General features: G+C 37.4%; 1 protein-coding gene across 1 annotated transcript; it reads left to right on the top strand.

Moving 5' to 3' along the window:
* The first annotated feature begins 1,388 nt into the window (after positions 1-1,388).
* Positions 1,389-14,524, top strand: LOC141904401 (aminopeptidase N-like). The gene is made up of 12 exons (XM_074792986.1): positions 1,389-1,879; positions 2,475-2,639; positions 3,577-3,700; positions 4,502-4,625; positions 5,088-5,239; positions 5,318-5,434; positions 5,784-5,849; positions 10,745-10,899; positions 11,360-11,451; positions 11,594-11,733; positions 12,580-12,783; positions 14,462-14,524. The coding sequence occupies exons 1-12, from the start codon at positions 1,389-1,391 to the stop codon at positions 14,522-14,524; spliced, it is 1,893 nt and encodes a 630-aa protein (XP_074649087.1).
* The last annotated feature ends 456 nt before the right edge of the window (positions 14,525-14,980 follow it).

The raw sequence follows: 14,980 nt of genomic DNA, 5'->3' as shown, positions 1-14,980 counted from the left end.
CGCCGTATTTCTGCGCTAAATGCGTACGCAAAATGCGCTCGTGTGCGGGCGCCTTTAGGGTGATAACGAATAACGAATGTAGGAAAAAAATGGCCAAGGTATTTGCCTAGGAAAAAAATGGCCACAGAAAAAAAGGCCAAGGAAAATTCATGTGAACTACTGCCAATGTTAATCAAAACATAAAGCTTTCAATTTAATGATATCATATATTTTTCATGGGGCTTAAAACAATTAGAATCGGTATTAATGAGTTCAGAAATGTGATGAACTTACATGTCATTTCATTACATATAATGAATATATCAAGAACTATCAATGGTCAATGGATAAACTTACTAGTGATGAACTTAAACTTGATAAGATAACTGAATTGATAATTTAAAACATCTAAGTATTGGCACAGACTGTCTTATATCATCAAAGGTAAATGCATCGAAATTGTGTGGTAATTTATATAGTAAACTGGTGCAGTGTCTGATAACATCAAAGTGAGATATGATCGTCGTAAATTTACCTAAACTAATTCAGGAATTGGTCTAATAATCTCAAAAAGTGATATGCCAAATCATCAGAAAACATCAATGCAATGGATTTCGTGTTAAAATGACGGTCAGTTTTCCATTTAATCTTCCTTGGCCTTTTTTCCGTGGCTATTTTTTCCTTGGCCATTGCTTCCCAAATACCTTGGCCATTCTTTCCTTGGCCATTTTTTTCCTTGACCATTTTATCCGTTCACCCATAATAACTGTGTTTTAGGGGCTCACTGTAAAATATAAGTTTCTCTCATGTAAAACATTAGGTTGAGAACGCGCTGGTGGTGCTGCATGCCGACAGGTGTTTCAGTATCAACTCGCGTTTGACGATTTAAAAAAAAGCGACATCTGCTTCGAGATTTTATCCTCCAGGGCCCGGTTTAATAGACTGGTGCTATCTTTTAACCTGGGACGAACGCAATTAGAAATCAATTGAGATAACTTCAGGTGATACCAATTTATACAACCAGCAACTGGTGATGAGAGTTCTGACTAAATCTGTTTGCAGATTTTATACTAGAACGAATTAATATTGAATGATCTACTGGTTGATCGGCGTTGAGCTTCAATGTATATTCAATCCCTTTTAACACTAAATTATTATTATCATCATTTTTAGGACCAAGGACCAAATCTATTTCATCTTGGAATATCCCTATTATTTATTAGAATGATTAGATTTGATTCGATTTGAATTTGATGTCCCTTACAAACCCACGAATCCAGCTGCGAATGAAACTGGGGGTTTGATTTTGAAATCAAAAATCGAAGAACAGAAACTGTACAACACACAACTACATCTGATGTAGTTGTGTGATCGGGAAAACTTAGATTTCGTTTTTTCAAACCAACAACATGATTGGAAATTTGGGTTTCGGTTCATGTAAACCGTCTTCCAACCAATTTAATCCGGCATCGACTGGTAATGGAAGTTTTGCAATTTCAGGTGCTGTACCGCGTCTGCCTAGTCACGTGACACCGCGTATGTATGAGTTGACGATACGACCGATATTTGACGATGGCATGCCGGAGTCTTCGTACAGTTTCAGCGGCGCAGTTAGAATTACCATCGAATGTAATACGGCTACTGACCGCATCACATTGCACAAACACGCCAATCTGACCATGGACGAGAACAGCGCTCTAATCACAACCGAAACTGGAGATTCAGTTCTGAAGATTACTGGTTGGTCATTCGATCCTGAATCGGAATTCTATACGGCCCAATTAAACCGCAGCTTGACACAAAATCATAGATATGTGTTGGATATGAACTTCACTAGTCGAATGCTAAACAAGAGCAACGGGGTTTACTATTCGGTCGATAAACATGACGATATTTCCAAGTGAGTAAAATCGACGGAAGCGTCCGGGGGACATATCGATTAAAAACATTTTTCGAGGTTAATTCCAAGTTTGTAACTCGGAATAAACTAGCGACTTTTGAGGTTAATTCCGAGTTTGTAACTCGGAATAAATAGTTTTTTTTCAGTTAAATATGATTTTTGAGGTTAATTCCGAGTTTGTAACTCGGAATAAATAGTTTTTTTCAGTTAAATATGATTTTTGAGGTTAATTCCGAGTTTGTAACTCGGAATAAACTAGTTTTTTCAGGAATTAACCTCGAAAAATTATTTTTAATAGATATGTCCCCAGGACGCTTCCGTTCGATTAGATTCGTTATAGGCCACTGTTGATTTCAATCTGACTCTGGGCCCAGTTTCAAGTCATGAATTTAATTAACTTTGGACCCAGTTCCTCATTTCAGTGTTTGATTGAACTTTGGGCCACTCCCATGGGGGTACTTTTAAACTCGGTATATACTTAAATACTTGAAGACTCATGATCAGTTCTATAGTAGTTGTGGGTGTAATTTAACTCCCGTGTAATTCAACAGTGAATCCGGTTGAAATTTATGATTTCATTCTTCAATTTCTTCAGTGTCGTCGTGTCGACTCAAATGCAGCCGCTTTACGCCAGGAAAGTATTTCCGTGTTTTGACGAACCAGCATTAAAGGCTGAATTTGCTATTACTGTTGTTCGCAGACCCCAAATGATGAGTCTGAGTAATGGAGGTTTAAAAACCACCAGGGCAACTAGCATCAAGTAAGTAGATAACTGAGATGAAGAGAACATTTTGGGTGATTAAAAAACGCGAACCAAAACTATTCCTAACTAGTCCCAATTTGACATACTTTTCCTTAAATAGCATCCGTAGAATTGGTATCAATTTGATATTCGTTTCACTCTTACTCAGTATCTGACACCAATTCGGGGTAGTATTTTACCGGTCTCAACTTTCCCTCAGTAAGACACAAGGGCCCGGTTGCACAGTCGTGACTTATGTCATAGTCATGTCTTATTTAGGAAATTAGTCTTAAATTTTAAGACTTAGTTTTAAAATTCAAGACAACTATCTATATGGCTTAAATTCGTTAAGACTGGTCTAGGACCAACTTAGTTACCACGCAAAATAACAAATGGCTGAATTATTTCTTGGAATCTATTTACCGGCTCCAAAACAATGGGTCACCCAAAGCTAATTTTTACGGATGAGGAGCTACGAGAATGATTCAGATTTGAATCACAAGGAATCCAATTCGATCATCGTCGAGCATTTGGGAGATCGTTTGAGGAATGATGTCGAAAACCAGAGAGGTTTACCAATTACACCAGTTTGGCAGGTTTTAATTGCATTGAGTTTTTGCGCGACTGGAGCTTTTTACAAACGATTGGCCTTAACTGAGACTAGTGCAAAGACCTGTCTCTCCAACAGGCTGAATAGACCAACTTATAGTTAAGACCAAAAATAAATGGCTAAGACCAACTATTGATTTAAGTTGGTTTTAACTTTAAGTCACGACTGTGCAACCGGGCCCTGAGTCTTCTGTATTGTACAGACTCTTACTCAGTATTTGACACCAACTCGGGGTAGAATCTCACCATTAAGAATAGAGTTTACACTGGTATCAATTCAGAATGTATTCCATTGTGAGCTGTTTTCTGTCCATCTGAGTTGTAATTTTGACATATACGTATACAGGTATGGTGATGGTTGGGTTGATGATGTCTTCGAAACTACGCCAGTCATGTCGTCATATCTCGTGGCTTTCGTGGTTTTTAAAGATTACGCGAAACACAAATCAGCTGAGAATCAACCCGTACCAGTAAGCTACGATTGGTTATATCAGGGAAGTGTGATGACAACCGTTGCCATTTTAATACAGCGGATATCACGATTGATAAAACACTATATCCGTCTGAAGCGATGTAGAGAGAATCCCACAATGATAACGAAAAAGTCCAAAAATGTCAGTAGTTTATTCAACGTTTCGTCTATGTCCTAATAGTCATCTTCAGAAATAATGAATACAACAGAAATTATGAGAGATATACAATCCAGAGACAAAGAGACTAATTCAAGTAATCAGAGATGATACTAACGAAAGGAAAATTAACGTAGAAACAGTTACACGCTAAAACAGATTAAAGAGAAGCAGTTAAGAGACAAACTAGGGGGCATACTTAAATTTAAGACAATTGTGAATACAAGTTGATCGACTAAAATTGATGAGGGGAAATCAGGTGTTGAGTTTAACCAGTTTACAGAGGAATTTTTATATAAGTTTATTATGGGATGAAAAACCGATATTCGGAAACAACTGAATTATTACGGAGATTCCCGATCTCGCTGGTTATCGCTTATCGGTGCGTTACGTAACAAAGCGCTCGGCGACGAACCGTTATCGGCTTTAGGGCAATTACAACGCACATTCGACAAGAGCTGCACAATATTGTCCGTATTCCATCTCATCACACTTCCCTGGTTATATACACGAATGATAATTTCGATTCTCGATGACTTCATCGATTCAGTAGAATTCTTTGATTCTTCCTCATAATTAACAAAAGTTGAATAATGATGACCCGCCCTTTTATTCTCGATAGCTCTTGTTTGCGCTTTGCAGGTGTCAATCTGGGGACCGCAGCGTAAGATTCAATTACAAGGAGAATATGCACAGAAGATCGCAAATAGTGCTTTTCAGTATTTTGGAGACTACTTCAATATTCCATGCGATATGTCTAAATTGGGTAAAACTGTGTCTTGTATCTTTAAACCTTGATTCTTTGATAGCATTAGCGATAGCAATAGCAACAATAATGAATCAATAACTAATCAATTATGATAACGATTGTTAACGCTTGATAATGATAATGCTTAATAATGATAATTGATTATAATGATAAGTGTCGCTTCATCCAACGAAACCGCGCTTTACATTTTTGGTATCATTTACTCCAGCCATTTATACTCTAGCATGTATCGGTCATCTCTCCCCGGGGAGAAGTAACATCCGAGCAGCTAAAAGCGCTCAGGAATCATCTATCAGGCCCGGTACCGATTAACTCCTGGGTGGAGAGAGGCAATGAGGATGCGTGACTTGCGGGGACACTACGCTAATGTACGGGGTTAGGACCGACGACCAGAGCCGAACGCTCTAACCACGCGCCCACACAGCTCGCTCAATTTCAATATGCGACGATATCTTTTAGATTTAGTGGCAGTGCCTAATTCAGATACGGGAGCTATGGAAAACTGGGGTTTGAATCTATACGATGAAACATGGCTGCTACACGCTCCTGATTCCACAACCTATCAGAAAACATGGGTTGCACACAGCATCGCTTGTGTTATCGCCCGCCAGGTAATAAAAGTCCAACAACCGTAAATTATGATGGCAGCCCCTTTACTAATAAATATTTTCGTTGGTTTATATTAAAAGTGGTTTGGTAATCTAGTGACTATGGCCTGGTGGGATGATTTATGGCTGAACGACGGTTTCGCTTGTTTCGTGGCTTATCTCGGTGCAAGTTACGCCGCACCGGAATTGTATGCAGAGGTAAAAGATTTTGAAATTATTCTTCTTATCTCGTCGATTGAAGTTGTCATCTAAATCTGATGCGTCCATGCGTCTTCTTTTATTTATCAATTCTTAGCGTGAGCGAATCATCTTAATATCAACTCTACATATCATGAAACAGGACAGTTACACATCGTCTAAACCTGTCTATAACGCTGATATTAACCCTAGCGATTTAACTGAACTCTTCGGCCAAATTCCCTATTACAAGGTCAGTGACTGGTCAAACATTTGTGAGTTCAGGCCAAAGTTACAGGAAAACCGATAGAAAGAAACAATATATTCAGTCGATCTAAAAGGAATAACCAATTTTTTTCTTTCTTTTCAGTCGATACTTCTGTTAAGAATGTTACATTTCTTCGTCGGAGGTGAAAACTTCAAGAAAGGAGTAAATGTAAGTTTACAGTATTTCCGAATCGCTATTAGATTACAACCTCGTGCAGAAATGACATGTCCCGAATCAGCCACCGCCCTATGACCGCCCAAGTCCGATATACGACATTAAAGTGCAACATGTAGAGTTACTTTTGGAGTAAATCGGGGAATAAATGCGCAAGCTGATATATAAAAGCGTAGTAATGTGGAACTAAAAGAAGTTCCACGAAAATAGATCCTCAATTGGGGATCCATATACACAGCGGATGACACGCGACATCTTTACATATTAGGATGATCTCTACAGGTCGGTTGACAGATGACAGCCTAAACACCAGTTAGGGATGACTCCACGGGATTCTTGTCTTCTGTTTCGATGACATCTCCTACCTAATCAATTATTTCCAACAATCCATTGATACTAATATCTTATAACCATCATATTATTAAATATATACATGTACTAGCAGGAAACTCGTCTTCGACATGTTGGTTGATGTGGAGACATAAACACATCAGCGTCAAATGTCTATAATACTAATGATAGTTCAGAGAGACAATCTCCCAACTACCAATGGCCATAGTCCACTTATTCCCACATACATCCATCTTCAAAAGAATTTGGTACATTTAGTCTTCCGACATTTAGTCTTTGTACATTTAGTTTCCATCCAATTAGTCTTCTGACAATTAGTCTTCCAAATTGGGACATTTAGTCTTCCTTCTAGGGAGGTACAGTTAGTGGAAGCCTGGAACCTGGGGTTTATTACCTTAAAATACTGATAATATGGCTGAATTCCCTTCAAAATTTTCTTGTTACCAAAAATATATCTGAGGACAACAATAGATTAGTTGCTCTTTAGGAACTGCATAATTTGATAAGCTAGCGGGAACTAATGATTTAAGTTCACAATCATGTAGGGTTATTGTTAAATGATGCTAGATTAAAGGGAACTGTTTAATCAATTGATTAGTTATTCTTTAATCTAAGGAAACAATACATATAGCCTAAACAGGCCAATGAGTACTAATGATTTCAGTTCACATGTAGGGTTATTGTTAAAAGAGGCTAGATTGAAGGGAACTAATTAATTAATTAATTAGTTGTTCTTTAATCTAATGAAACAATACATATAGCCTAAGCAGGCCAATGAGTACTAATGATTTCAGTTCACGTGTAGGGTTATTGTTAAAAGAGGCTAGATTAAAGGGAACTAATTAATTAATTAATTAATTAGTTATTCTTTAATCTAAGGAAACAATACATATAGCCTAAACAGGCCAATGAGTACTAATGATTTCAGTTCACATGTAGGGTTATTGTTAAAAGAGGCTAGATTAAAGGGAACTAATTAATTAATTGATTAGTTATTCTTTAATCTAATGAAACAATACATATGAATATCACATTTTTATCAATGTGGAAATTACTGAGAAAAACTTATTTAGATAACTCGAGTATGGATAACTAATCTCAAAAGTCTTTCTCTAGAAAACTATTAGAACTTACCATATATAGATAACTTTATTATTTTAACTAAAATCTAAACCTGAAATGATAGATTATTGATATCAATATTTCAAACTAGTCATGTAATGTAATATGTTTACTTGGCAACCATTCTAACCATTCTTAAGAACATTTAACGCCCATCTTTATGATGGGTAGGTACAAATCAAACTATGGCTACATGAGAAACATTTTTAACCCTGTCACCTAAACTAATATTAATCACCAAACGAGCCAGACACCAATAGGCCTCAACAGGCCTCCATTCGTCCGTGATATTGATGGTGATGATGATGATGATTTAATCTTAAGGAAACATTAATAAATTTATTGATAAATAGATCTTTAATCTAAAGGAAAAGTTAAATAGCTAGCAAATGGAAATCATGTTTAGTAAACATCCCCTTTAGAATATCCATATCCAAAATAACAAAAGCTTGTCTTAAAACTCTATTTTGAAGACTTTGGGATGATACGTACGTGGAGGAACTACAGCAAGGATTTACAAATAAGATTTTAATTCTGGAACCCCCAAAAAATAAACTTAGGAAAACTCAATTAAATTTCTTATGTTTTCCCTTTTGCTCTTTAAAAATTTACTTTACATGTTATTGCTTCGCGGATAATAGCCCAATATGCAAGCGCAAAGACTGTTCATGCATTATAATCAATTGATCGATTAATTAACTATTGGATAGGCTTAAATCAATTAATGTGATAAGATGTTCACGTAACTATTGATAACTAATGAAGTGACGATATAGTCATAACTCAGACAATTTTCTTGCTTTTGATCATCATTCAATCAGTAATTTATCAGCAATTAGGCCCTACTGAATCATATATAAGGGGCTATTTTCAAATTTCATTTAGTCCAATATTAAACCCCATGCTTAAAGGACAGCTCTCAGAAGATGGAAATAATTGAAAGTACCCGAGGTGGCCAGAAGTTGTGTTACAGTGGTTACATGTATACAAAGCAATACACCAAAAAAGAAAGTATTCGCTGGGTGTGTGTAAAAAGAAATGATGGCTGTAAAGGAAGCTTAATGACGAGTAAAGAAATAACTGGACCTAGAGAAACCGCAGAACATAGTCATTGTAGAGATATGACAGAAATTGAAGTAACTAAAGCACGATTTTAAATGAAGAAACGAGCTGAAAATACGAGAGAAATTCCAATTCAAATACATTCAGAAATAATTTCAAGATTTAACAACCTAGATGTACAAAGCCGATTACCTCACGCTGATACATGAAAGAAAGTAATGCAAAGAGTTCGACGCAAGAAATAATATCAAAAAGATCCTGCAACCCATGATGAGCTGTTCATTACAGATACATGGTTTCTAACCCGAGAGGATGGAGAAGAGTTCCTGATGTACGATAACGCGAGCACAACATCAAGAATCATGATTTTTGCAACAGACATATGTAAATGAATATATGTATATGAAAAAACTCTGTGAACCTGATACGTGGTTCATGGACGGAAATTTCCAGATGGCACCAACTTTGTTCGAACAGTTGTATGTAATCCATGTCCCTCTGGCTGATTCTGCTATTTCAACCGTTTATGCATTCCTTCAAAGGAAAACTCAGGAAACTTATGAAGAATTTCTCACCGTATCATGTGAAAAGTGCGACGAGAAGGGACTATTTCTCTCGCCGACTGTTGTGATAGATTTTGAGTTGGCAGTTCTCAATGCAACAAAATCTGTGTTTGGTGATATTGAAATAAGAGGATGCTTCTATCATTTATCCCAGTGTATATATCGTAAGATTCAAAACCTTGGACTTGCTACTATGTACAGGGACGATAACGACTTTCAGTTATTCTGTGGAAAGTTAAATGGACTGGCCTTCTTGCCTGTGGATGATGTTGAATCCGGATACAATCATATACGCGAGACTGCTCCAGAAGAGGCAGTAACTTTGTGTCAACGTACCGTAAAATCCGTGCTCCAGGTGGACTGTTCCGTTTAAAGCGTGTTCCCCCACAGTATCCTCCAAAGACCTGGAACATGCATACTGTTACCATAAATTCTGAGGACAGAACAAACAATTTGTCAGAGGCTTGGAACAATAAACTCCGTATATTGGTCGGAACAAAACATCCATCTATCTGGCGTGCTATCGAATGCTTGCAACAGGAAAATTGCGTTGTTGAAACTGTTCTGGCACAAATGGAAGCTGGGAATCCACCGAAAAAACGTGTCAAACGAAATTACGTTCAGCTACAAAATCGGCTGAAAAACCTCTGTGAGCAACATCGCGATGGTAAATGAAGTATAGTTGACTTTTTGCGTCGTGTTGGACGCTACCTGCGAAATTAATGGACAAATGAATAATGATAACTGTGCTGAAGATTGTGCTTTCTTGTATTATTGTGAATATGTTGCTGCAATATTGTAAATATCTTGTAAATATTGGTTCTTGTAGATATGCAACTAAATAAAAACATTTAAAAGTGAAGTGAATTTAATTTATTGCTTTTCAATCAAAGTTAGTACTATACCATACAACCATATCAACACTTAGTACAATACCATACATTAAACATTCTTAACCCATAGACTGAGTCCTATGAGCAGGTAATTAGTTATATCAGGAAGACTAATTGTCTTGGGTTGGTGATATCAAAGAGGACTAATTGTCAGAAGACCAAGTGGAAAAGACTAAATGTCCTGGAGACTAAATGTCAGAAGACTAAATGGGTGGATTCCTCTTCAAAATGGTAGCAACATGGACGATGGTGTTTTTATTTCATTTTGTTTTGACGTTCTTTAATTAAATAGACGCCTCCTTGTAATCATTTAAAACTATGCTAAAAGTATTATTGTGTCAACTGTCAATGGTCAACTGCTATGAACACTGACCCAATAATGCAGTGTAACTCTACACACGCACTCTAATGCCGTTTACTGGATTAGCGCCAAATTTACATATATGCATAACACAAAAGGCAATTCGACAATGGATGGAATATAAGGTGACGGTAGATTTTACCAGGGAAGTGTGATGAGACATCACACTTCCCTGATTTTACCAAGAATTCTGGTTCGACCTTGATGTTTAGGGGATCTTGGAGGAGCAGCAATCGTGGGCCCTGTATTTCATTGGCGTATTTTCTTTTTTTATTTGATTTTTAGAATTACCTAAATGCTTACTCTTACCGCGCAGCCACACATCAAGATCTATTCAGACGCTTAAGCCAAGTAAGTAGCACGTCAAAGGTTAGCCAGTTGTTTTTGAAATAACTATTCATTCAATCGGGATAAAAATTGATCCCGTCTCTGCATTAGGATTTAACGAATGTGGATTGATTTGAAAATGCTGCATTATAATCTATGTCATTGCCCGTGGCTGACTGTTGATGAAATGTATTTGGTACTCATTTCAAGGAAGCCAATGGATTGAATGTTGGCGAAAAGTTCGAGGCCTGGATAAAACAAAAGGGGTACCCTATAGTGAACATCATTCGAAATTCAACAACTACGGCTCGAGTCACTCAGGAACACTTTCTCATCCAGTCTGGAGATGAATCTAACGAGTCCGAGTAAGTTAATTGATATACTTTCAATGCATGTTATGTGGACTTGACAAATGCATTCAAGTGATTCTCAAAAGGGATAAGGCAAGTTTGAAAGAATATCTAAAAAAAACTTCGATATACTGCTGTATGTCTGGCCCTGACATTTTGTAGTTAAATACTTACTTAAAGACTGTCGACTGTTCTATCAGTGTAAATTGAGAAATACCGATTCTGTATCTTCTTACACGGTGAACTTGGCACTGATGAGCCAAACTTAAAAGCCTTGGAGTAAAAGTTAAAGAATACTGCAACCCGTCAAATTGTAACCGTTGAAAAATCCTACGTTGTTTATTAGATGGTGGATTTTTATCAGATAAACAGTTGTCCCTGATTCGCGTTGAATTACTTAAAGAAATGTCTGAATGTTCCAAAGTTTTAATTATTGTCACGAAATATAGTCGTAGAACATAACATTTTTTTCTAGTCTGAGTTGGCATATACCTTTAACATTCACATCTGAAGTTAATCCTCAATGGGATGTCACCAATAATGACGTCATATGGGTCGATAGTGACAGTACGTACTTTAACACATCAAACACATTTTATCAACCGATATTTGTTATCGATATATTGCTTTATATTTTGATCAATCTTAATCGTCAAAAGTATTTTTGGTAGTAACTTCCGTCGCGTATGATCTCGCTTTATCATTACAGTTACTCTGCGCGAAAATAATAGTTACCCGCCTAATGGTAAATGGGTCGTGGCAAACGTTAAACAAATAGCTTACATCAGAGTTAATTATGACCAAGAGAATTGGAAGTTATTATCGGCGCAGTTATTATCGGATCACCGGGTATTTCAATATCTGTTGTCTGTCGGTCCCATCAAAACAAATCTATATCGAAATCAGATCGAGAAATTTGAGCCATTTGGAGCTGAGTCAAAGCTGCGGAATTGGCCTAACACATTTCATTCTGAAATGGCTAATTTTAGTTGCCTTTCGGTTGCCGAAACATACAACACAATTTCATCGAATCTTAGAAGTCATCGAGAATTTGTTCACCAATTGTATTTCACTGATTCGCTGACGTTAGACATTCAACTAAAACAATTATACAATGTATATACTGAATCCAGGGGCGGATCTAGGATTGAATGAAGGCGACTCCGAACAGGAATCAAGGGACTGTGATAGTGACTTCTACCTCAAACAGCAATTCCGAGCAGGGGAGCTCGAGGTTTCCCCCTCGACTATAGAAATTTTTTGGAAAATCGGGCAAAAAATGGCGCAATCAACAGCATCTAGAACAGGAATGTTAATTCAAATGCTACAAACTGATAAAGATATATTCTGATTGATAATAAAACATTTTGATATGAACTTTACACGACTTTATTATGAAGATTATCCCAAGATTAATTATGTATGAAGCAAACAATTTTCGAATAAACAGACCCGTGATTTTTTACAGCGTTTAAGGGAAATACTATATACTAGTCGAGACCGGACTAAGTCTCTTCTACGTAGCTTGTGAGACAAGCTACGTAGAGAAGGCATATTATCATTCATTATTCAAAGAAACTAGGTAAAAAAAAAAAATTCAACCCCCCCCCCCCCCAGATTCACCCCTGGAATCGTTGAAGGAATTGAGGTCTTCAATAACCAAGATGACTCTAATATGTATTTTTGACTGTTTAGGTAATCCACGTGATCAACAGAGGATCACTGATCGACGATGCGTTTAACTTGAATCGTGCTCATAAACTATCAATATCTGTGGCGTTTGATCTGGTGAAATACATCGGAGAGGACAACGAATATTACCCGTGGACATTTTACGGGCAAAACCTAGGGTACATTACTGCGATGTTAGACGGGGATGATGATTACCACTTATATTCGGTAAGTTGATCAAAGTGTACCATCTCAGTACAGTCAACTATTAAATGCCAGTTTACAGGGCTGATTCGTCACCCAGCAGGGATTCGAGCCTGATAGCATTTTACCTTGCCTCGCTGTGGCAGTTAAAAAGGGTGCTGTCCATCGGACGTTTACAGATTTTAAGCCCACTTGGGACTTTAGTCCCAGCTGGCTATTGCGTACCCTTTTCGTCCGTCGTTCGTCCGTACGACCGTCCGTAGACGGAATCCAATTGTGTTCGGAAGCTTTGAAGACTCTTCAATGTAAGGTCTTTATATTTGGTTTATACATGTATCTACTCTAGACGTATCTACAGCCCAAAAACTGGCCCTGTCAGATTCAAGATGGCCGGCTGGCAGCCATTGTTGTTCGCCAAAATAAGCACTTTTTACACATTTTTGAAGTTTTCGAGGGCCGTTTGGAAGACGCTTTGATCAATCTTCTTGATCTATCGTATATAAATGTATCCCCCAAGGGTTCATCAGCATAAGAAAGATCTGGTCGATCGGACTCAAGGTGGCCGTCCTGATGTGACCTTTTTTGTGCCCAAAAATGTCAATGTTGGCCCAAATTCTCAGTACTGTAGCTTCCTGCTGGTTTGCCATTTTCATTTATATTTGTGGTGGCTATGGAAAGGGATCTTTAGTACCCGAGACAGGTATGTTTGATCAGCCAATTACCACGCGATTATTGGTGTCATCAGTACTCATTCGTATGTGGAAAAATGTTTTACCACATCAAGTTGATACCCAAGCATATTTTGTTACCACAATCGATTGGAAAGTTGAAGCTGATATCATTTCCTATGGTTGTGGTGAGTTTTATGGTCAATGGTTTTTATGTCTGGCCACCAGGGGCGTTGAATAATACAATAACTTTGTATTTCGATATTATGTCCGTACCTATGCATATTTTGTCACCATAATCAATTGCAAAGTTGTAGCTTATGACATTGTCTATGATTGTGATGAGTTTTAAGGTCATTAGTTATTCTATATGGTCACCAAGGGGCGTTGTTAGTATATCGTTATTATAGTGGTACCGAGGCATAAATGTCATCACACGCATAAATGTCATCTTCTGACATGTCCTATGATTGTGGTAGGTTTCAAGGCCAAGTTTCATGGTTTTTGTATATGGTCAGCAGAGGGCGTTGAATATTGAAATTGTTAGTTTGTTGAGCATTTGAAACCAATTTCCGAGTGGGCATGGTGTTCCTGTGCCCCTAGTTTTTAAGCACATTCGATGGGTCATTCAACCATGGTTGACACCGTCTTATGAGTAACTGAAAGGTTGTTTCAACATCTGAAAGAATGAAAATGAAAGGATGCAAATCAGGTTATATTTCAAAGGGCACGCCAAATGAATATTTATTTTATAACTCAGCACTCATCATTGACAGTGGATGCATTAGCAACCCACTTATCACTTAGCGCTGATAGTGGATGCAATAGCATCACGCCTTATCTCACTGAGCTACTGACGCGGCCTCATTTCACTAAATTTCGTAAGGGGTTTCGTTTTTGGAAGATTGTTTGAATTATGAATTATAATCTATTATATACTTTTGCTGCCATGACACGATAAACATATATGATTCGGTAGTGTATAGCCGTGATTTAAGTGAACAAATGATGTTGATTTTATAGATTGTCAATAGGCTAACGCGTCCTCGGTGAACACGCGTCCTTGTGTTTATTCACAGAGATACCGTCATGAATAGCACCGACTGCGGGTTGTAGGTGAACTACGAAGCCTACGAACAATCAAGTTGAGATATTTGCTCGTATCGTAAACAAAGCGAAGAATAGATAACTTGTTAATTCAGGGCTTATCGTTAATCTTTTTATTTCGAAGTCAGATCTCAGTTTTTTATTTATATACAAAAGTAGCGTTTGGTTTGTTAATCACGGAAAGAAGAATTCATTTTGGTATATGCCCTTAAAAATAGTTTAAAGACAATATCTATTTACAGAAAATGTTACGAGAGCAAGCAGAGAGTAACTACGATGTACTAGGCTGGGAGGCGCAGCCAAATGATTCATCTTCTACCAAGTGAGTTAATATCTAGCAATGTCCCAACATTGACAATTGACATAAGAATCAATTCTTCGACACCAATAATATATAAAGCTCTCAAGCATAATTCGTCGCCTAGGAGTCTCATTTTAGAATGATT

Source organism: Tubulanus polymorphus, chromosome 4 (assembly GCF_964204645.1).
Source record: "Tubulanus polymorphus chromosome 4, tnTubPoly1.2, whole genome shotgun sequence".
NCBI lineage: Eukaryota > Metazoa > Nemertea > Palaeonemertea > Tubulaniformes > Tubulanidae > Tubulanus > Tubulanus polymorphus.
Note: the sequence above shows the minus strand (reverse complement) of the source record. Positions and strands in the feature narration are given on the sequence as shown.

Excerpts from the sequence above, each read along its gene's own strand:
- LOC141904401 (XM_074792986.1), top strand. The coding sequence starts at position 1,389 with ATGATTGGAAATTTGGGTTTCGGTTCATGTAAACCGTCTTCCAACCAA. Across the intron at positions 5,240-5,317 it reads CTTGTGTTATCGCCCGCCAG|TGGTTTGGTAATCTAGTGAC; the intron begins GTAATAAAAGTC and ends TTATATTAAAAG. Across the intron at positions 11,452-11,593 it reads CATATGGGTCGATAGTGACA|TTACTCTGCGCGAAAATAAT; the intron begins GTACGTACTTTA and ends TTATCATTACAG.